Here is a 23,816-nt window from a genome sequence, read left to right on the forward strand (position 1 = left end):
CGCGTCGTCGTCGTCGTCTATTTCACAGTGCTCGTCTTCTTACAGGGCAGTTTAGTGTGTTTTTGGAGGCAACGTCGAAATGCCGCTTTTTCATTTGGTTCGGCCGCGAGCGCGTCGTCGTCGTCGTCTATTTCACAGTGCTCGTCTTCGTACAGGGCAGTTTAGTGTGTTTTGGAGGCAACGTCGAAATGCCGCTTTTTCATTTGGTTCGGCCGCGAGCGCGTCGTCGTCGTCGTCTATTTCACAGTGCTCGTCTTCGTACAGGGCAGTTTAGTGTGTTTTTGGAGGCAACGTCGAAATGCCGCTTTTTCATTTGGTTCGGCCGCGAGCGCGTCGTCGTCGTCGTCTATTTCACAGTGCTCGTCTTCGTACAGGGCAGTTTAGTGTGTTTTTGGAGGCAACGTCGAAATGCCGCTTTTTCATTTGGTTCGGCCGCGAGCGCGTCGTCGTCGTCGTCTATTTCACAGTGCTCGTCTTCTTACAGGGCAGTTTAGTGTGTTTTTGGAGGCAACGTCGAAATGCCGCTTTTTCATTTGGTTCGGCCGCGAGCGCGTCGTCGTCGTCGTCTATTTCACAGTGCTCGTCTTCTTACAGGGCAGTTTAGTGTGTTTTTGGAGGCAACGTCGAAATGCCGCTTTTTCATTTGGTTCGGCCGCGAGCGCGTCGTCGTCGTCGTCTATTTCACAGTGCTCGTCTTCTTACAGGGCAGTTTAGTGTGTGTTTGGAGGCAACGTCGAAATGCCGCTTTTTCATTTGGTTCGGCCGCGAGCGCGTCGTCGTCGTCGTCTATTTCACAGTGCTCGTCTTCTTACAGGGCAGTTTAGTGTGTGTTTGGAGGCAACGTCGAAATGCCGCTTTTTCATTTGGTTCGGCCGCGAGCGCGTCGTCGTCGTCGTCTATTTCACAGTGCTCGTCTTCTTACAGGGCAGTTTAGTGTGTTTTTGGAGGCAACGTCGAAATGCCGCTTTTTCATTTGGTTCGGCCGCGAGCGCGTCGTCGTCGTCGTCTATTTCACAGTGCTCATCTTCGTACAGGGCAGTTTAGTGTGTTTTTGGAGGCAACGTCGAAATGCCGCTTTTTCATTTGGTTCGGCCGCGAGCGCGTCGTCGTCGTCGTCTATTTCACAGTGCTCATCTTCGTACAGGGCAGTTTAGTGTGTTTTTGGAGGCAACGTCGAAATGCCGCTTTTTCATTTGGTTCGGCCGCGAGCGCGTCGTCGTCGTCGTCTATTTCACAGTGCTCGTCTTCTTACAGGGCAGTTTAGTGTGTTTTTGGAGGCAACGTCGAAATGCCGCTTTTTCATTTGGTTCGGCCGCGAGCGCGTCGTCGTCGTCGTCTATTTCACAGTGCTCGTCTTCGTACAGGGCAGTTTAGTGTGTGTTTGGAGGCAACGTCGAAATGCCGCTTTTTCATTTGGTTCGGCCGCGAGCGCGTCGTCGTCGTCGTCTATTTCACAGTGCTCGTCTTCTTACAGGGCAGTTTAGTGTGTTTTTGGAGGCAACGTCGAAATGCCGCTTTTTCATTTGGTTCGGCCGCGAGCGCGTCGTCGTCGTCGTCTATTTCACAGTGCTCGTCTTCTTACAGGGCAGTTTAGTGTGTTTTTGGAGGCAACGTCGAAATGCCGCTTTTTCATTTGGTTCGGCCGCGAGCGCGTCGTCGTCGTCGTCTATTTCACAGTGCTCGTCTTCGTACAGGGCAGTTTAGTGTGTGTTTGGAGGCAACGTCGAAATGCCGCTTTTTCATTTGGTTCGGCCGCGAGCGCGTCGTCGTCGTCGTCTATTTCACAGTGCTCATCTTCGTACAGGGCAGTTTAGTGTGTTTTTGGAGGCAACGTCGAAATGCCGCTTTTTCATTTGGTTCGGCCGCGAGCGCGTCGTCGTCGTCGTCTATTTCACAGTGCTCGTCTTCTTACAGGGCAGTTTAGTGTGTGTTTGGAGGCAACGTCGAAATGCCGCTTTTTCATTTGGTTCGGCCGCGAGCGCGTCGTCGTCGTCGTCTATTTCACAGTGCTCGTCTTCTTACAGGGCAGTTTAGTGTGTTTTTGGAGGCAACGTCGAAATGCCGCTTTTTCATTTGGTTCGGCCGCGAGCGCGTCGTCGTCGTCGTCTATTTCACAGTGCTCGTCTTCTTACAGGGCAGTTTAGTGTGTTTTTGGAGGCAACGTCGAAATGCCGCTTTTTCATTTGGTTCGGCCGCGAGCGCGTCGTCGTCGTCGTCTATTTCACAGTGCTCATCTTCGTACAGGGCAGTTTAGTGTGTTTTTGGAGGCAACGTCGAAATGCCGCTTTTTCATTTGGTTCGGCCGCGAGCGCGTCGTCGTCGTCGTCTATTTCACAGTGCTCGTCTTCTTACAGGGCAGTTTAGTGTGTTTTTGGAGGCAACGTCGAAATGCCGCTTTTTCATTTGGTTCGGCCGCGAGCGCGTCGTCGTCGTCGTCTATTTCACAGTGCTCGTCTTCGTACAGGGCAGTTTAGTGTGTGTTTGGAGGCAACGTCGAAATGCCGCTTTTTCATTTGGTTCGGCCGCGAGCGCGTCGTCGTCGTCGTCTATTTCACAGTGCTCATCTTCGTACAGGGCAGTTTAGTGTGTTTTTGGAGGCAACGTCGAAATGCCGCTTTTTCATTTGGTTCGGCCGCGAGCGCGTCGTCGTCGTCGTCTATTTCACAGTGCTCGTCTTCTTACAGGGCAGTTTAGTGTGTGTTTGGAGGCAACGTCGAAATGCCGCTTTTTCATTTGGTTCGGCCGCGAGCGCGTCGTCGTCGTCGTCTATTTCACAGTGCTCGTCTTCTTACAGGGCAGTTTAGTGTGTTTTTGGAGGCAACGTCGAAATGCCGCTTTTTCATTTGGTTCGGCCGCGAGCGCGTCGTCGTCGTCGTCTATTTCACAGTGCTCGTCTTCGTACAGGGCAGTTTAACCGTTATGTGTCCGACAATTTTTTTGCTTTTTTCTACACCGTGCTTTTTAAATGGGCGCTGGGTACCCGGGTACCCTGTCGGCCACATAAGGGTTAATGTGTTTTTTGAGGTAACGTCGAAATGCCGCTTTGAGTTTTTGGAGGCAAAGTGTACAGGCCGCGTTTTCATTCGGATCGTCCGTCGTCGTCGTCAATTTGAATGTCCACATCGTCGTACCCGTGTGTAGTTGTAGCGGTTCAATGTGATTTCGGAAAAGAGGCCAGTTAGTGGAAGATGCTGCAGCACATACGCACTGGACACTTCGAAGGATGTTAATTGGTGAGCTCTTTCCATTTTATCATAACAATAATAATAATAATAATTAATGCTAAAGGATTTATACAATTCTGCTCTGGTTTTTGTGTATTTATCTAACAAATATTGAAAAGTTCGTCACGTCATGTGTCGGCTCTAGTTCCAAATGCACATTTAGTTGATAATAAATAATTTCCTTTCATTTTTTGCATGAACACAACAATTTGAATGGTTCGTCATCTTCGGTGTCGACATTTGTTATATTTTAGTCCAAATGAATAAATGTTTTGACTCAAATAAAGGTTGCATGAATTTCTGGAAAAAGAGAGGGTCGGTAAAAGATAGACGGCGAACCATGCGGTAAGATCTTTCTGATTTATTTATCACGTGTTATTTTGTTAATACTTGTGAATTGATCGCGTTCAGCATTGTCTCGCGCGGAAACGCAAACTACAGATGCGTCGGTGTTTAGCATTGTGTTCTCCTTAGTTGTGAATTAACAACTTATGTAGAGTGAGTTTTGAGGCACAAAAGATCGCGTTCGACGTCCAAGGTTTAGAAGGGTATTTTTCCGCGAGCGCATTATTAATCGCGAATCAAAACATTACACTCGTTTACCCCGACAAAATTCTCAACACATCTCCATTTCCCCTGTCCAAACTCCTAGTGATTTCTCGTAGTAACGCAGAGAATTCCTCGGTTATTGGCCTAAGCGAGAATCACGTCATCACTTCCTTCCCTATCCTCAATTGACCTGCATTCGGACGCGGCCGGCGCTGGTATTGCTTATTGAAAAGTATTGGGATTCCAGCATTTACACAATGAAGAGAAAGCTAATCCCAAGCATCATCTGTTGGTTCTTTGTGTAAATGCAGTTGTCCTTGCAATAACAGAGGAGCAACCGCGGGCGGTCAATCATGCTCATGCTCATGCTCAATTTCAAGAAAAACTTCGGGAAAAAGTCTTGGTGCATAGAAGTTCTCTGTAATATTTCCACAGACAAACAGACATACTACTCAAATCGCAGTTATCGCACGATTTAACGGTCATTTTGAAAATAAAGTGTGGTTTGGACTGTGCTCGCATGTTTCATGGTGGCGCTGCTGTGCCTACACCACCTCTCAATTTTGGAGAGAAATGAACGCGACGCCGATCAATATTTACAAAAAATGACTCAATCATGAAATTTCATTCATATTTTATGAATGGATGACGCCACGGGGGAGTCGTCACCTGCTAAATTGTTATATCGAGCCAAGGGAAACAACACCTGCAAATGAACGCTTCGCATTGAGTACTATAGAAGAGGGTGCTACTGAGATGCCAAACGATGTTTTTAATACAAATTTCTTCTAAGTAATATGTTATTATTATTATTTTCTTTATTAAGGAGATTTTCAGCCCGTGGCTGGTTCATCTCCACTAAGTAATATATCTGTATGTCTGTGATATTTCTTAAGAGTTTCCTGGGGGAGCTATTATAAGAAATTCTCGGTGTAGATAAATCCTTTAAGAAATCCTGGTGGAACTCGTATAGGAAATCTTAGTAGTACTTCAAGCGTTCTGTTGGAACTTCTGAGAAACTCCCGGTGAAATTGTTGCAAGAATTATCGGTAGGAGCTCTTATAACAATTTACGGAACATCGTTCGGGTGGTATTCCTGGAGCGAATCTGGGTGGAATTTCCAATGGAAATCTTGTAAAAGTACCCGGTGGAATTAATAAAGAAATTTTCGATTAAAGTCGTAGAGAAATTTCCAGTGAAACTACTAAAAAAGTTCCTGGTGGAACACCGGCTAAAAATCTATAGAAATTTGAAGCGGAACTGCTATGGAAATTCCCCGTGGTACTTTTGATAAAATTCCCTACAGACATCCTCGGGTGAAACTCTTGGAGGAAATCTCGTCGAAACTTTTGCAGAAATTCCCGGTGAAACTCCTATAAGAATTCTCGGTCTTACTTCGAGAGGAATTTCTAGTGGAACTCTTTCAGGATTTCTGAGCGGAACTTCTAGGTTAATTCCCGATAGAACTAGTAGATTAATTGGTGGGAAACTTCTGATAAAATCTTGAGGAACTCTTATAGAAATACCCGGTGCATCTGCTATAGGAAATAAATCTCGATGCAACTTATGGGGGGTTTTCAGTGGAACTCGTGATGGAATTCGTTGAAGAACTCCTTGAATGATACTGGGTGGAGCTCTTGACGGAAATCCACGCGCAACTCCTGGAAAAATTTGGCCTATTTTTGGTGTATCATAATTTAAGAACTAACCTAGACCCGATAGAACTACTAGAGTAATTAGCGGGGAACTCTCAAAGGAATTCATAGTGGAACTCGTACAAAAAATCCTTGTAAAACTCATAATCCTCGGTGGAGTTCCCGGAGGGATTTCCGGAATATCTTTCTGAGGAATTACCAGAAGAACTTAATGAGGAACTTCTAGAGGAAATCCAGAAAAAGCTCCCGGAGGAAATCTTGAAAAAAAATTCGGAGGAAATTCTGGAAAAAAAATCCCAGAGTAATACCCAGAAGAAATGCCAGAACTCCCGGAGGAATCGCAGAAATCTCCGTAAAAAAATCCGGAGGAACTCCCGAAAGAATATCTGGATGGAAATTTCTGAGGTACTCCCGGAGAAACTGCTGGAAGAATTCCCGTAGGATCCGGAAGGAAAACTAGAAGGAACTCCTGGAGTAATTCTCGGAGGCACTCTTGGATAAATTCCCGGGAAAACTCCCAGACGAACTTCTTGGGGAGCTCCCAAAGTAATTTACCGAGAAATTGTCGGGTGATCTCAAAAAGGAATTGCTGGAGGGACTCTCTGGAGGAACTCCAAGAGAAATTCCCGGAAAAACTCCTGGAGGAACTCTCAGAGGAATTCCCGAAGGAACTCATAGAGGAACTCCCGGAGGAAACCTAAGAGAAACGCCTGGAGGAAATCTTGGAAGAATTTCCGGAGGAACTTCTGGAGGAACTTCTGGAGGAACTCCTGAACTCTGGGAGTAACTCCCGGAGGAATTCCCGGAGGAACTCTTGGACGAATTCCACGGAAAAATCCCAGACGAATTTCTTGGAGAACTCCCTGCGAAATTTCCCGAGGAATTGCCGAATGTACTCTCCACAAATTCTCGGGGAGCTCCAAAAGTTATTGAAGGAAATCTTGGAGAAACTTCTGGAGCAATTCTCGGTAAAACTGCTGGAGGAATTTCAGAAGGAATTCTTGGAGGAACTCTTGGAGGCACTCTCAGAGGAACTCCTGAAATAATTGCCGAAACTCCTGGAGGAATTTCTGGAGGAAGTCCCGAAATGCCAGATACACTCCCGCAAGAATTCTCTGAGGAACTCACAGAAAAATTCCACGAAGGAAATCTCGAAGCAATTTCTGGAGGCATTCCCGAATTAATTCCACGTAATTTCTGGAAGAATTTCTAGCGGTATCCCTAGCGAAATTCCTGTGAGAATAACCTTTTAGTAAAACTCCTAGAGGAGTCTTCTAAAAAGATTCTGGGAAATTTCTCTCTCTTCTGGAAATCTATCAAACATTTATTTCTTGGTTTTGGTTTATGAACACTGATGGTTTTTTTTCGAATCTCGTGAACATTATTGTACACCCGGAACCGATAGTTTTCTCCGAAATCCTCATAGATTCTTTCCTAGCCATTATTTATCTTCAGGACTCCCAATCTATATATATAAAAATGAGTTTGAAGTCCCTTTGAGGCAACAAAACTCACGAACGGGTGAACAGATCAGGATGACTTATGCAGGGTTAGATTCGTATTCATGGTGGCTGTGTTTATATGCAGAAAAAGTTACGAAAGTCACTATAAAAAGTATGAAAATTGCGAAAATACTGATTTTTGATGAGCCGGGAACAAATTCAGCATGATCAAAATTAAATCAATCTAGAGTGCGTTGCTGCGATGACCTCAACAGTTGTCAAACCACCGCAGCTTGGCAGAACAAGATTGCCGGGACAGCTAGTATAGGCCACTACATGGAATTCTTTCCTTCTCTTTCACTCTCACAGAGACTTTGTAAACAACAAGGCCAAGAAACGTCAAAATCCCATACAAAATCAAAACAATGCAATGCCCTATATTATAAAACAAAGTCTTTCGCTTTCAAAGCATCGTTGACGAGTCATGCGTGATTCGAAATTCAAAACAAACACCGGTGAAACGGGTGAAATTTGGTCCATTTTTGGCGTTCCAAATTCTTAAGCTGTTAGTACACAAGGTCAAATATTTGTCCAAAAAGAAACCAGTGCTCAAACATCTTGTTTGACTCGATCGAATTTTCATTAGTGTCAAACTGATGTTGTTTCTTGAGTTCTTTCCTTGTCAAATATTTGACCCTGTGTACTTCAGGCCTTAGAACTGTTATTAATATGGCCATGGCGATGCTGTGCATACATCACCCTCTCACTTTTGGAGAGGCATGAACGTGACGCCGATCAATGTTTGCATAAAATGACTCAATCATGTATTATGGATGGATGACACCGCGGGGGAGTCGTCACTTGCTCATTTGTTACATAGAAACGAGGGAAACAACACCTGCAAATGAATGCTTCGGATTGAGCATTATAGAGGGTGCTTGTGAGATATCAAACGATGTTTTTGAAACAAATTTCTCCTTAGTAGTATGTCTGTTTATCTGTGACTCAGTAGGCCGTTTTCATTCATAAGGTGGTGACCGCTGAACTTTTCAATCGTCCGGTCTTAACTAAAATCCTCCTCCTGGCCTAACTGAGCGTTTAGACACAAAGAAACAGACGTCACACTCTACACGCACACGTCACATTTTTAATGATTGATTCAACTATTTGGTAGTCCCTCAATTGTCCACTCGCGGCGCGCACATCGGTTTTACTCTTGTTTGACGTTTGCTCACTATTGCCATCTAGTGGTTGCTCAGCCAAGCACAGCATGATTAGCATTGGTCGGTTACCTTTTTGTGAAGATGCTTTACCCTGCATTTTGTTCTAAGTGTTATGTCTGTTTTTCTGTGGTTTAGATGTACTATGAAGCTCTTGAAGTGACTTTTGCAGCGGTCAACTCGCGTTTGAGCTGCGTGGAAAATACGTCTTTGTCATTATCAGTGCTTTCGGAGTTAAGGCTGTGCCCTAGCGTGGTTCAAAAAATCGTTTTTGCTCCACACCGCTTATTCGATTCATAACCAGATTCTAAGCCTTCTCCCAAAAATTGAGCTTATTTGGTTGAAAATTAAGAGTGCACAAGCCCTTCAAAGTTTGTATGGGAATTACTATGGCTAAAGGACATTTATCATTCAATTGACCGTAGCATTTCTCCAAATGCCCTAGAGTGTTAGTTGACCCTTGGTAGTCCTAGGCTACTCTATCAGCTACAACTTTGCCGAAGACCACATTCAAATCGGACGCCTCAATAATTTGTTATTGATTTTTATCCAGAATGAAAATCTTTGATCATGATGGTTACACTATTCGATGGGCATCACTGCAATTTGCCTTCAAACATAGTAGCCATGATTTCTGTGTGCTATCTTTGGCGCCATGTGCAGCAATGTTGCCTGCTGGGAAGCTAAACGATCACTGTTGAAGTTTTTCCAGTTGGATAAAAATCGATAATTAATTAATGAGACGTCCGATTTCAATGCGGTCTTCAGCAAAGTTGTAAGTGATAGAGTAGCCTAGAAGTACCAAGGGTCAACTAACACTCTAGGGCACCTGGGGAAATGCTACGGTCAATTGAATAAAAAACGTTCTTTTCCCATAGTAATTCCCATACAAACTTTAAAGGGCTTGTGCACTCTCAATTTTCAACCGAATAAGCTCAATTTTTGGGAGAAGGCTTACAATCTGGTTACGAATCGAATAAGCGGTGTGGAGCAAAAACGATTTTTTGAACCACGCTACAGTGTGCCCGTTGATTATGCCAAAGTTGATAAAGCTAACAAGGTTTAGAACATTAAGTAGCATACACACATTTCATGAATTTGCTAAATTCTTTTTTTTTCATACATCAGCCACAATGTTTAAATACTATCCATTTGTTTTTGTTCTACATCATTTTGTCAGACTTAATTCACCTACACCTTACAACTATTATGTCATAAAAGCCGTATGAGTGGTTGGTATGGCTTAGAGGAAATTAAACGCAATTTCCTCGTAAACCGCGGCACAATAAAAGAGCACAAACCGGTGTTTGTGCTGCTTTTTTTTAGATAGAGTAAGTTACCACCCAAGGTTGCAGCTGATTTTTACCACTTTTTCCACTAATCTTCACCGGGTGCCTCCAGGCTACCATAAAAAGAGGTTGTAAAAATGTTCACCGATTTGATACTGATTTTTGCGCGCGCCGCCCCATAGCCATAGCCAGCGGTCAGTGAGTCAGTAGTGGAACCGCAATTGGGGCTTGGGTTTTCGGGTTAATCGCCCTCCGGACCGTACCGCACCGACTGCGCACGGTAAATACCAATTCGATAATGTAGGTATAGCGCATTTAGTTCACCACTGGACTATCGCACTAGTTTTCACGAGTGCGAAAACGCTAATAAAAGTGCGCGATTGCATCAAATCAACTCGGTGTCTTCAGAGCACTTATTCACCATAGATTGAAGAAATAGTGCGCCGAAGACATCAACCTGATTTGATGCAATCGCGCACTTTTATTTACGTTTTCGCACTTATGAAGTCGCAGTTCGCAGTCCAGTGGTGAACTAAATGCGGTATACAAGCTGCTCTAACGTCGGTGCAGCTAATTGATTTCGCAGCTGATGTAAGGGTGGAAAAGTTACACGAGCGCAGCGCCACGCTTAGGAAGGTGCGAAAAAAAAAGATCGCGCACTTTCCGCTTCGTTTTGGGTTGTTAACCCACGCCGGAATGATCAGCGAAGGGTTAGCCGGAGGAAGCTCTAGAAGTTCCCACACAGTTCGGCTGTTTTTTATTTCGCTATTTTATATCCGTTCTGCAGCGGTAGTACTTGTTAGCATGACATGGAAATGAAGGATTTCACCACGAATGATAGGCACTTTTCTGCAACGATGCGCATGAGTAGAGGAGGGCGATTGCAATCTCTTGGTATCATCCGGTACCAGAGTTTGGATTTTAATAGATGTTTCAGCTTGTTCTTCTGCCAAGAATGCATAGATAGTGGTGCCCAACAATGAAGCAAAACGGATATTGAAAATTGTATGGTGCGTCTGATCAACAATGGAGTCATAACGGAAATTTGATAAGTTTTTTTTTTCGAAATAGGGTCTTGGATCATTTGCGCGCTTGCTGCTGTAACTCAGTCAATTTTGAAACTATTGACTTGATTTTTGGGACACGATAAGATTCATACAGTGTCTAGCGTCTAGCTATGTTCAAAATTTTGAGTCAATCGGTTTGAATTGACTGAGTTATAGAAGCAAGTGCCCAAAATAGGTCTTCCGGCCCAAATGATCCTAGACCCTATCTAGTTTCAATTGCAGGTGACACACTTATCGAGAGTTCAACAGTTACTAACATTGTAACGTTAAGCTACTAACTCCCATCCCAAGTAACATTTTAAGTTTTGTTCTATAAGAGATCTTCATAACCAATTTTATCAAATTTGCAATAAAATTGATTTATACATCAAAACCTCTTGATAACCTCTTTTAGAGCATCTTTCGGCTAAGTGGACCACTCTCGGAGAGGTTTTGTAAGCCACATTTAGAGTAGCAATAAAACCGTTTTAAAACCTATTTAAAAAAGTTCCATTCTCGAAATGAGGTTATGATGATTGTTGTTGTTTTTTTTTGTTGAACTATGGCAGCTCAAGATGCAGAGAAGCTTCTTCGATGGCACGTAAAGTTCAGGAGGATACGTCATTCGTAAGTAGAAAGCGATCATTTCAAAGTAATATTTTAGTAGTTATTCTGTTGGTAGGCTTATGCCCCAAGCAAACATCATCCAAAATGTGGCTTTCTATGCTTTGGTCTAAAAGAGTTGCAATAAAAACACACGCAACTTTCATCTTGTCAGTTGAGTTTTATATGAATATCGTTAAGTTGCGGCTTTGTTTCATATGAATCACAAATAACATCGTATTTGACATCAATTTATGGAGGCGGAGCTTACGTATTCCTCACAAGTAACAATACAGTCAGCTTGCATTAAATGTGCTATGTAGCACACATGCAACATCTTACTCTGGTTTGTTTGTTCAGATTAGGTTCCAAATATGTTGCGGAAAACTTGCGCGTCTTTTCATTTTTACAGTTTTCTAATTTGTGACAAAGAAGGTACAATGAAGTAACGCGTAACTTCAGTAGCTTTTATGGTATGTTGAGCAGCAATTCTCCCACAGAGCTTCTGGTGCAGTATGTAAGGTAAGTGGTTAATACTCCTGGTGTCCATGGTTCGAGTCACGACATTGTGTGGTATCGAATGTTCCCTCAGTAGTGTGGCTTTAGCGTGTTCGTAGTCTTACCCCTCAGTATGCTAACGGGTAGTTCACAACACACCCCTAGTAACGCCTAACTGTCAGCGCGGTGCCGACCAGATCAAGGTTGGCCATGACTCTGCCTCTTTCTTCGGTAGACTGTCGGACGCGGTGGACGTCTTTGGTGCGCTCCGCAATGCACCCAGCACGTGGAGATTGAACCTGCACAGACATGTTTTTTTTTTTTTCATTTTTTATCATTCCCCTTAGCTCAAGTTGCATAACGATTTAAAATCTGCGCTTTTTGCGTTGCGAAGAAGAAGCAATTTTGTTCTGTTGTTCTTAATACAAACAGTGAATAAATTGCACTGATGTTGTTGGTACTGGCTTGAAACAAGTCGTGTTGCTTGGGGCGCATTCAATTTTAACGTGAATATTGGGGTCATAGAAACATAAAATTGATGCGCTTCGAGAATGTTGAATATTATCATCATGGAATGAAATAAATCTATTTCCAAATTTAGTAAATCTAACTAGAATCATTTCTTGAATCTTTAGATTTTTATCAGAATCTCAAAATGATGTTTCCCAGAATCCAAAGAGAGCTGACAGTATTCCGAAAGCATTTTATGCAGAATCCTGAGTGGATTCTCCGCAGAATTGAAAGAAGATTTTCTACAAAATCTTGAAAGGATTTTTAGCAAAATCGAGATTTCTCTCTGGAATCCGAACAGAATTCTCCACAGCATCCTGAGATAATCTTGAACCTCGACAGACACTTCAGCGGATTCTCTACAGAACCCTGACAGGCTTCATTGCAGAATCCTGAGAAGAACTTCTACAAAATCCTGAAAAGATTCTTTACAAAATCTTGGAAAGATTCTCCACAAGCAATTTTGTCGATTCTTAACGTGATCTAATTAAGTCCAAGGTTAGCAGCAGCATCAAAAATAAGCTGTAATGTTTCGTTATCGCCAACGACCGGAAGTAATATATTTTCATTTTCGGAGTCTAGAATGAAGTCAGCATAGCGTTGATTAAAGTCGCCGTAAATGTGTACCTTAACTTCATAAAATGACTCAATCATTAACATATGCTGATTTATCGACCGTATTCTATTAATAACTTGATGATTTTGTGGCTATATCGGTCTCTTTCTACTCATAGTATAAGGGAGTAGAGATCAAAGTGGATAATGAAATAATAGATATGATAGAATTCGCTAGGTAGCGAACAAGTGTGAAAATTTTTATAGAAGGTGAAATTAGGCAAGTAGGCCATGTATTGAACGAATACATCGAATGCGTGAAACTTCTGCCGTGCGACCTGTGCTTTTAAACAGATCGGCTTGGTTGGTAGTTCATACCACCTTACCATGACTGGCAAAAGTTTCAGGCACCCGACTGCCTAATGTATTGTTCTGTTCAATACATGGCCTACTTGCCTAATTTGACCTCCTATAAAAATTTTCACACTTGTTCGCTACCTAGCGAATTCTATCATATCTATGATTTCATTATCCACTTTGATCTCTACTCCCTTATACTATGAGTAGAAAGAGACCGATATAGCCACAAAATCATCAAGTCAATCATTAACTTTCATTCATGCTTTATGCATGGATGACGCCACGGGGGAGTCGTCACCTGCTAAATTGTTACATCGAGCCGAGGGAATCAACACCTGCAAATGAATGCTTCGCATTGAGCATTATATAGGGTGCTAGTGAGATGCCGAACGATGTTTTTGAAGCCAATTTCTTCTAAGTAATATGTCTGTTTGTCTGTGCTGTTGAGTCATTCTTCTGAGATTTTTCTTTTTTCTTAGATCTTTCGAAGCCTATTATCCGATCCGTGTAACAGGGCGTAACATCTATTCAGCCAAATATTCAGCCTAATTTCCTAGTGCCGAATGACTCAGCAGAGAGAGAACTATATCAGAGTGGATATGATGATGATGATGATGATGATGATTGTGTACCCACCATCAGCGCAAGAATTACCTATGGCTGCAGAGTCATACCGGAACGGAATGATCTACCTGATGGTTTGTTGTAGCAGGGTAAGCTAAATTCACTGGAGACCTTCGGAAAACAACATGATAATTGTTATCTCGTGACAAAGTCTGGCCACCCCACGAACATTTGCCCGGAAACCAGTTCATTTAACTTCCTTAGGCTACCCCTCCGAAATCCCCATATATGTCATGTTCAAATATAAAAAGTAATAATATGGAACGAACTCACCGGGTAATCCTGACCAGCTGGTTTTCTATGTTTGGCTTTGGTCTCAGCATGCAAACGGTCCAAACCATATTAAATGTGCACTTGTTCACACCACTCGCTGATTCTCCGATCGTCCATCGAAGAATCCGAAAAAAATACATAAGCGAGAATACCCGAGGCACAGAAAAACAATCTTTGGATACTAGCATTTCCGAACTCGGAATAACGACGAACACGAGCACCACGACGCGGGCAATGTGGTCTCTTGCCACCGAGCCATCGTCGATCGTTTACACAAAGTAACTATATCAGAGTGGATATGATAGAGAAACTGGTTATAATCACAAATTTACTTTTTTTGAAATGGGACTGTTCTTCAACGAATACGGGGCAAGCTCCGAGTTGAAATAGACAACGGTAGTGTAATTCCACCGGGCAGTTTGCTAGGCCCGTTCTGTGGGTGGAAATTCTCCAGCTTCGCTGGTAGTTTGTGAAATCCCCGTAGTGATAGACCTGGAAGAGTCAACCCCATCCCCAGCCAGGGACCTGGTAACAGGGGCCACGTTACCGGAACGTTCATTATTCCTGTTGAGATGGAGTCAATATGACAGAGACAGGAACGCTGTACGCACACTACGCTATCGTAGTGTGCCTAGAGGAACGGCCCCATCCCATCCGGGACGATGATCCTATTTTTCCCGGCCAAGTGTTGACTTCCGAAATGGACTGTTACCAACCCCCAACCGATCAGCGAGGGCTTTTCCGCCGGAACGTATCACCGAACCTTCTCGGTTCGACGACCGAGGATATACGAATACGAGTGACGGTGACCATCATAGGACCCCGGCGAGGTCTGAATCGGCAGGGCGTACAGAATAAAGCCCGCCAAAATCGCCTAGTGATCTAGTCAACGTGCCGGCCCCCGGGAAGCGCCAAACCCTCTTATGTCCTTGGCAAAGGTCGATTCGTCGTCTGAGTCTACCAGGTAATCCTTAAACTATCAATTTTTCATCATTATCTATAAATGTTTAGTCTGTACTGTTGATTGTACATGTCGAGAAATGTCCTATCCAAAATTAATCATTCAAGCTATCTATCCTGTGGTTTGTGTCTGAAATCCGACATACGGTATGGTATTTTGTATTTCATATCGATGATGCGCCTCCACTCTACTATGGTTTCTCCCAGTATTTCACTAAAATACTTCTCACTTGTCAATGTTCACCTAATTCTCTTGATCGTCTTTCTATGATAGAAATTCTATCTAATTATATGTGTGAACAACTAATCCGTCGAGCTTGTTGGAAATGAAAAACACAGGCGAGGCTTTGTTCTCCAAACCCAGGCACTAGTCATAGACCCTAGTCGCATAACTTCAGCACTAGTCAATTCGACAAGTCTGTTATACCCTACATTGAAGTGAAGCATAGTCGGCCATCGTTAAAAGATTGGCCTATGTCCAGGAATCGAAAGGACATAGCAAAATCAGGTATGCATACAACTGGAAACCGGTAATAAATAACCTACATAGGACTCAACCTAATTCCAACGTGTAAGACTAATGGAAGCGGCGTCGGTAGTGTAGTGGTAAGCGTGGTTGCCTCTCATCTCAGTCGGTCTATGTTCAATCCTAGTCGACGCTGTCGGTATTTCTGAGATAAAAATATCTGATCACGCATCCCCTGGAACAGGAAGTAAAGTCGTAGGTCCCGGCCCATGTGTAGTGGCTGTCTCTCAGGGCGTCGGAATTTTAAAGTTTATCTCCTAGACCCGGACGACGTAAAACACAACTGACGCCGAACGGTACTAGTTGGTCAGAAAAAAAAGAAGAACATCCATTGGGATTTTAACAGCGGTTAAATTTAGATAAGATTCCTGAATCCAGGCTTTTAGTGCAGTGTTCCCAGATGAGCTCTTTCGAATCAATAACGAAGAGCTCCGAGTAGATCATTTCTCATTATTTATCTAGCACACAGTTAAAAGACCAATTCCACACATTTTTCACTTACATTATACCTTTATTGCATCCATTCTGTAACAGATTTTCATCCCTCCTACCTAGATTACAATCTCTAATCCACTGGTTTCAAATTTACAAATAAATACGACTTCTATAAGTTACCTATGTACAGAAAACAACACAAGGAAAAGAAAACATGGACTGAAAAGTGGCGACGGCAGACTGTTGTGTGTAGTTGAAAATAGAAGAATGTTACCTTTCCCTTTGGGAAAAAACATCCTCTTCCGGTTCTGTCTTTCTAATCTTTTTCGAGTAGTTCGTTTGAGTACGGTTTCTAACTGTGCTTCTTTCCTCTAGCGGGAAATGAATCCTAAAGTTATCCTCAGAAAATTTTGTTTTATCTAAGACTACTGTTTTTTTTTCGATCGATTTCGTATGAATTTGATGATTTGTCTTGTTTACCTTATTAATGTTCCGAAACTTATTAAAAAAAACATTACGATTTGTTTCTACGCAACCTGTAGTGGAATTAGCGCACATGTTATAGACACAGAGGTTCCCCATTTCAACATGTGTGTATACGGAACCATTATGTCCTCAATAGACCATTACTATCAGATATAAGCCTCGGTTTTGTATGTTTCTTTGATTGACGGATAATTACCTGGATGCACATTTAAAAAATTGAAAACAGTAAAGATATTCAAAAAAACACTAAAAAAAAGCTTTTGGAAAAGATCTGAGTATTTCCGCATGCAACTAAAATAACTGTTCGTCAAAGAAAAATACACAAATAGAGAATAAACCTGACAGTAATAGCATAGACAAACAGACATAGTATTCAAATCGCAATCATCTCACGATTTAACGGTCATTTTGAAAATAAAGTGTGGTTCGGACTGTGCTCACTTGTGTCATGGTGGCGCTGCTGTGCCTACATCACCCCTCAGTTTTGGAGAGAAATGGACGCGACGCCGATCAATGTTTACATACAATTACAAAATCATGAACCTCCATTCAAGTTTTACGAATCAATGATGCCACGGGGGAGTCGCCACCTGCTAATGGGTAGTACGGAGATCGCAAGAAATTTTTTGGCCTATCTCGATGCGTGGAAAATTCAGGCAAGGAATCGCTCAAGAAATGAGAAAGCGTCGCTTTATTCCGGATCCTAGTACGAAGCTGAAACGAAACGTCAAATCAAATGGGGCTTGCTGTGTTAAATTTCTTGACCATTCCGGTCACGGAAAAATAATGCACTGAACGAAAATTACTTGAGCGATTCCGTTTGAAGTGCACAGAGATGGCACGCTCCTCAGAGCACTAAGTGAGAAGATAAAAAATACACATTACACACAGCCTGCATGATGAGAAAGAGTGCGTGTAAAGAATTATCTTCTGCGTGATCCGACTGTACGCGCTCGGCATCGTTGTCGCATCGCGCAGGACGGTGAGCGCAGGAAAGCAAGAGAAAGTACAGTCCAACACACAGCTCACATCGCAGCGCTGCGCTACTCTGTACTGCCGAGAACCTACAACTTGCAGCTCAGACAGCGCAGCTGTGTAGCACATTCCTAGAAATGAGCGAAGCTCACGCAGAAGAAGTTTGAGCTCTGCGACGGCTCGCGCAGCTCGTGTGGCAACTTACACATTTCGCACACTCACGCAAAGTTTTACGGCTGAGCGATGTGTGTTTGTTGCCGGTCCACATTCCGAGCAAAAGAGAGCGGCGCACATTTTATTGAAGATGTGTACGCAGAGCTGTTTATCAGTGTATCTATGCCATCTCTGGAAGTGCATACCTAGCATAAATTGTTACATCAAGCCTAGGGAAACAACACCTGCAAATGAATGCTTCGGATTGAGCATTATAGAGGGTGCTAGTGAGATGCCAAACGATGTATATAAAACAAATTTCTACCAAGTAATATGTCTGTTTGTCTGTGGTAATGGTCTCCCGGCGCTCCCACCCGACCTGAAAATAAAAGCTATCTGCAACCCCTGCCTTGCCAAGAAATCTACTGAACCCAATCACCCCTCTGCACTGATGGGAGGTCCGTCGATCGACGACTGATCGCTGCCGGGCCACACCCCTCTTCTTACGGCACATTCACCGGCTGGGATCGCCCGCCTGCGGTCGGAAGCTAATCACCACCTTGTTCGGGTCTTCGCCCACCTCCAGGAACGAGTTCCAATCGGCCAGGAAGTAGAATATCCGTTCCGTCGTGGCGGCGGTAGCGGTTCCTGCTCCACCGGATCCGCTCCGCCTCCGAAGGATTCCTCCAGGGCCGTGAAGCGGGCCGAGTTGTCCGAACTGGTCGTTGAGGACTCGGTGGTTGTGGTTGTTGAGGTGGTTGACGTGGAGGTCGAGCTGGGAAGGCCCACTTCCAGGATGGACGATCGCGGTTGATCTCCGGACGTGGTGGAGATGATCTCCACTTGGTTGGTCGGGGTGTTATTGCCGGAGGAGTTCCCAGAGAGGGCCAGATCGAGGGCAATACGGGTCGGAGTGTCCTCGGTGGTCGGTTGCTGGCGCTTCTTGATGTCGTTGATCCGGTTGATGTCGTAGCTTTCGAGGGGGTTTGGTCCTTGGGCGAGAAGAGACTCGCTCAAGTTGAAGTTCTTCAGGTTGAGCGAGTCGAGGGAGTCCTCAGTCAGGTTGGGGTTCAGCTTCTCGAGTTCCCGGATGGTCTCCCACAGCTGCTCGAGCTTGCGGTAGTCTTCGTTCATGAATTTGTCGGCCTTCTCGGGTTTCTCGGATTTCTTTTTCGGTCGGAACGCGACTCCGTTGGACTTCAGCTCGGCTCCGTCGGATTCTTTGGTCATGGCTAGCTTGCGACCGTTGCGGTCCTTCTTCATCGTTTGAATGCCCAGATTGTCCAAAATAGAGGCCATCTGCGGAACAACCAGATCTTTGTCGATCATGGGTATTTCTTCCATTTCGGTTGTAGAGGCACTGGGAACACTGTTGGCAGTGCTAGTCTCCGCGTTCAACGACTTCTCTTTCCGCTCTCCATTGTCCAGGATACCGAAGGACTTCAAAAGTTCGTCCAGACCTTCGGCAATCTTCGGGGCATCGCTTGGTAGCGGTTTAATAGCGACGTAGTCATCCGGTTTGATGTCTGGCTTGGCCATCGCTGGAGGGGACGGTTCCAGTTCCTCGACCTTCAGGTCATCGCTTTGGATCAGATGCGCTGGTTGAACATCCGTAAGCGTTTCGGGGAACAGGGGTTGATGATCGGAAAGCGGAGAGATCCCGACTGAGTTGCCACCGTCATTCAGGAGTCCGAAGGATCGTAGCAGCATCCGGAGTTCTTCGTCTTCCTGGGAGGGGTTTTGCGTTGTCGACGTGGCGAACTCCGCGGCCAAATCGGCCATCCCAACTGGAGTGGTCATCTCGAGCGGCAGTGGTCGGAAGGTCGGTGGAACGCCATCGCCGAAGCCCAACGAAGCGAGAATTTTGCTGATCTCCGAGTTCTTTACCTCGTCGTCGGAAGTGGCGAACGGGAGATTAAACTTCTCAGGGGCGCTATCGGAAACCGGTTCAATAGGTTTGTAATCTATCAGATGCTATGTAACGTCACAATAGAGCACCATAAGTTCCTGACTTGAAATGACACGAAACGTCACTGAAACCCCCGTGAACTAATTGAAACGTCTTTGAAATCATCCTAATCAATTTGAATTGTCTGTGAAACGCCTTTGGACGCCTTTAATAGGGTTAATATACCCCCTGAAACGCACCTATAACCCCCTTGAAACACTGCTGAAATGCTATCAAACGCCCCTAAAATCTCTAGGAACACCCTTAAAATGTTCCTGAAACACCCTGAAACTCTCTTAAATGACTCTGAAATACCCTCAAACCCCTTGCAAGTTGCAACACCCTTTATAAGTTTCTGAAATGTCTTGTATCGCCCTTAAAGCCCCTTAAAACGTCCCTTAAACCCCCTTAATACTATTGAGATGGCCCCGATCCCTGTAATCCCACAAAACATCAACAAATCTTGACAAGGGGCCCTTAAAAGGATCTCCAAATCCCCTGAAAAATCCCATAAAACTCCCATGAAGCCCCTTGGAATCCCCTTTTTTGGGCACTCTGACAAGACCTGTTCTTGCGAACTAGATTCCCCATTAAGCCAAGTTTCCAGATCCCAAGTAGACCCCTCCTTTTTCCGTAAGTAATTTTGACAACTGATCTATATGGGGAGAAATGTCACTTTTCCTTATGGAATAATAACACGGACTATTTTTCCGCGCGGAAAAGTGGCAGCTTCATTTGATTTGCACGGGAAGCGTTAATGGCGTATGACTCGTGCTGTAAAAATCTTCATTTTACAACTCGTTGCATAAATTACTATAATAAATGTTCCACAGACAAACAGACGTAGCACTCTTTAAAACGACTTGGCACATGCATTCAAGGATCAATTTACATTTTATTTGATTACCGCGATCCTTCCACCAGAGGGGCTAGTGTTCGATCGAATTGACGTTTGCCAGTGTACACGTTGCTGAATGATGCAATCGAAAGTTTCAGGCGATTTGTGTAGTAGTGTGCATGTTAGACAATTGTCAAATCGCAATCCACCGTGGCCGACAGTGTCTCGCGCGGTTCTACCAATAGGTGGCAGTTAATTCATAAAAAAAAGACACTGAAGTTTTAATGAATTTTCTTTAAAAGTTACGTCTATTTGCCTGTGATTCTGCTGTGAAATGCAAAAAAACATTACTTTTTACTAAATACAGTCAGGTTTTTTTTTACGCGGGGGATACGTACCGCGTAAAAAAAACTCAGTTCAAATTTCAAAAAACCGCGTAAAAAAGTCTCACCATTTCTCGACGAATCATGCAAAAATAAGACGATGATTTTTTTTTGTGTGGAGTTTTCATTTACGCGGCCGCGTAAATCAAAACCGCGTAAAAAAAGACCTGACTGTACAGACAAACAGACGTAACACTTCGAACATTTTTCGATTGAAATCATAGTGACGGAAACATATTTGCCTAATGCTAGAATAGAAGAACCAACCACAGGCACACAGACATCTCACTCTACTCACTTCCCATCGTTTCCATTTTTAAAGGATTATTTAAATATTCCGTAGTTCGCAAATCGCTCGCTCATTGTGCTCACATCGTTTTTGCTCCTGTTTGACGTTTGCTCACTACCGCCATCTTCTTAGTGGGTTTGCGTACCACCACAGACAAACAGACGTAACACTTCGAACATTTTTCGATTCAAATCATAGTCACGGAAATATATTCGCCCTATGCTTAAATGACTAAGTTTGGCCGACCATCAACTAGGTGGCGGTAGTGAGCAAACGTCAAACTCGAATAAAAACGATGTGAGCGCCACAGGTGGGTAGTTGGCCAACTATCAAATTTTGAAAAAGATCGTTAAATCGAAATACGATGGGAATTATCAGAGTGTTACGTCTGTTTGCCTGTGGTACCACTGCGTAATTAGCATTGGGCGATTATGTTTTCGTGGCAATGATTTTTATCGCATTTTGATCCAAGTGATACGTCTGTTTGTCTGTGGATCAACCATCAAATGACGATAGTGGGCAAACGTCAAACTCGAACAAAAGCGAGGTGGCCAACTATCTAATTCAGAATAAACCGTTTAATCGGTGTGCAGTAGGAATTATTCGAGTGTTACGTCTGTTTTTCCGTGTGTGATCGAAAGAAGAGTGTAAAATTCTGTGACATATGATGCACATAATTAGAGCGTGGGAAATCACAGAAGTGTACATCGCATATAATGTGAAAGTCATTAAACTTTCATTGTATGTCATGTAATTCAGTACGACTCTGAGTGTTTGCATGACATATAACACAAATTTACATGATATGTCATGTAAACCACATAACACTGAGTTTACATGACTAAAATAAAGTTTACTTGACGTGATCTAATTATTTTTATCTGTGTTGCTCTTGTGGACTGATCTAACTGAAAACTTAATCGATTGTTCATCACATGTAAGCATACAAACGATCATTTTTCATGCAGTAGAAATCGAGATTTGCATCTTCAAAGTTTGAGAGCAATGATTGATGATTTCGATGACATCTCGAAAAGCCTTATTTAAGGCTTATTTAAAGCGTGAAAGTTACTGATACTTTAAGTGGCAGGGGGTTGTCGAAAATTAAGTAATTTTACTTAGTTCAGAGTGAAAATAAGTGCTATCTCGATTACGAGGAGTGTTGATTAATTTTCCTTTAGTTTCATTTAGTTTAGATTCTAAGAAAATGAGAAATACTATTTTTGTCACGATATTAAATTAAATACCGTTAGTTGGCGTTAGTTAGCAGTTTACTACATATTTTACGATAGCACATACCATGGATGTTGCTTTTACAGTTACATGACCGAAGGTGCTTCCTGAAAATGTGTCATTCGAACAAAGCATTTGCTGCTTGGAAATTCCTCACCCATCGAAACAGCCCATTTAGTGTCACGCTCCGAAAGTCGTCAGTTGTGAGGCACTGACCACCAGAGAAACCGAACAGACTGTATAAATTAAGTCATGAAACGATGTATCTTCTCACTGGGTTATGGGTCATGGATCCATAATTTTAACGGAATTCATTGTGGCCTTGTCGAATTTGCTGAGCAGGTTGAAGAAATCTGCGACGGTTTGAGTCATGTTGAAGACGTAAACTACTGCCGTATGGGTCGTATGACTAATACTTTTGTATTCCACATAGAATTAAGTGTTAGGAATACAACCCCTGTTAGTAAGTAGCCCGTATTTATATATCCTGTAGTGTACACCCTATGTGTCCTACTTTTTACTACCTTCAGTGTGACAGAGGTAAACATTAGTAATAAGAGATAACCCTGAATATATGTGACTAAGCGTTTTATCGAGTAGGGTTAAATCCGTGTTTTATCCGTGTTCTCGTGTCCATCCGAAACCATTTCATTAGGCAATCACCAATATTCAAAAGCAGCGCTTTAACGACCAACTGTGAAACACAAAAAGAACACACATTTTGAGTACAAATGGTTCCCCGAATAGCTATTTTAGACTGAAGCCCTAAATAAATTGTTACTATTAACTGTCTCCTCGATAAACTCACTAATTGCCGCTATCACAGCACGCTTTTCACGCATGCAATCCTAGTAACCACGCACTGCGTCAACGATCAACGAGCCAGTGTACCAGTTTAACCATCGACCAGCCTGCTGCGATCGATACGCGTATGTACACTGCGACGCATACTGCGATCGATTCGATTATGCAATTCAACCGACCCGCAAGTTCCGTCACGTCTGTGAGCTACCACGGTGGGGTGTGTAGAGCGCGGCGTCCTAGTAGTGCTTCAACGAATCACCGCACAAAGGTGTAGACAAACAAAAATGAATCAATCCCGGTGAACCGCCACCACAACCTAGTCCTCAATCAAACCTGCTCGCTCGCTTGCATTCCACGATGATCGTCGTCGGCGATCGTTCGTTTCTCACCTGCGTGCATCCATTCAAGTCAAGGACGGTCACGCTTCCACCTGCCCTCCCTCGGCTGTTTGTGGCACGACCAGATTGGGGAAACGCTTCCGACAGTTTTTCGTACTTTCGCTGGGCATTGATCGTTAACTCGGTCGAGATAGCGCACAACGAACTTCAGTATGACCCAAGATGATCGACAAATCGCCTAAATGTATGCTTCTGTTCTCTCACCTTTTGCAGACACTGAAATCGATCACGATGCAACTACGAAAACGTCCTACGATCGGCGTTATGCTGCCGCTGCTGATGATCGCCCTAATGGCGGAGCAGCTCAGCGCAAGTCCGATGCCACAGCAGCAGATGCGCTTCCGGCCGCGATATCCCAGGAGGGACAACTTAGCGGCGTACAATATCCACAAGACCTTCAAGGCGCGGGACGTGAACGGACTGGACGTTAACCAGGCCCAAAAGGCCATGGTAGACGTTCAACAGACGATCGCCGAGGTTCAGCGTTTGCTAGCCAAGGATCCCACGCTCCCGAGGTTGACCAGGTAACTCCATATGAAC

At 43.7% G+C, this 23,816-nt stretch overlaps 1 protein-coding gene and 1 pseudogene across 2 annotated transcripts in view; one reads left to right on the forward strand and one right to left on the reverse strand.

Moving 5' to 3' along the window:
* LOC109426162 (uncharacterized protein DDB_G0284459) overlaps positions 1 to 23,816 on the forward strand; it is a 197,963-nt gene that overhangs the window by 171,773 nt on the left and 2,374 nt on the right. For both annotated transcript variants that reach the window (XM_062858372.1, XM_029866843.2), the window contains one exon: positions 23,490 to 23,800. In XM_062858372.1, the coding sequence (XP_062714356.1) occupies positions 23,490 to 23,800 (311 nt within the window). The remainder of the gene's footprint in view (positions 1 to 23,489; positions 23,801 to 23,816) is intronic.
* On the reverse strand, positions 17,898 to 23,277 carry LOC134284151 (uncharacterized protein DDB_G0284459-like; annotated as a pseudogene).

The sequence above is a fragment of the Aedes albopictus genome, chromosome 3 (assembly GCF_035046485.1).
Source record: "Aedes albopictus strain Foshan chromosome 3, AalbF5, whole genome shotgun sequence".
Classification (NCBI taxonomy): domain Eukaryota; kingdom Metazoa; phylum Arthropoda; class Insecta; order Diptera; family Culicidae; genus Aedes; species Aedes albopictus.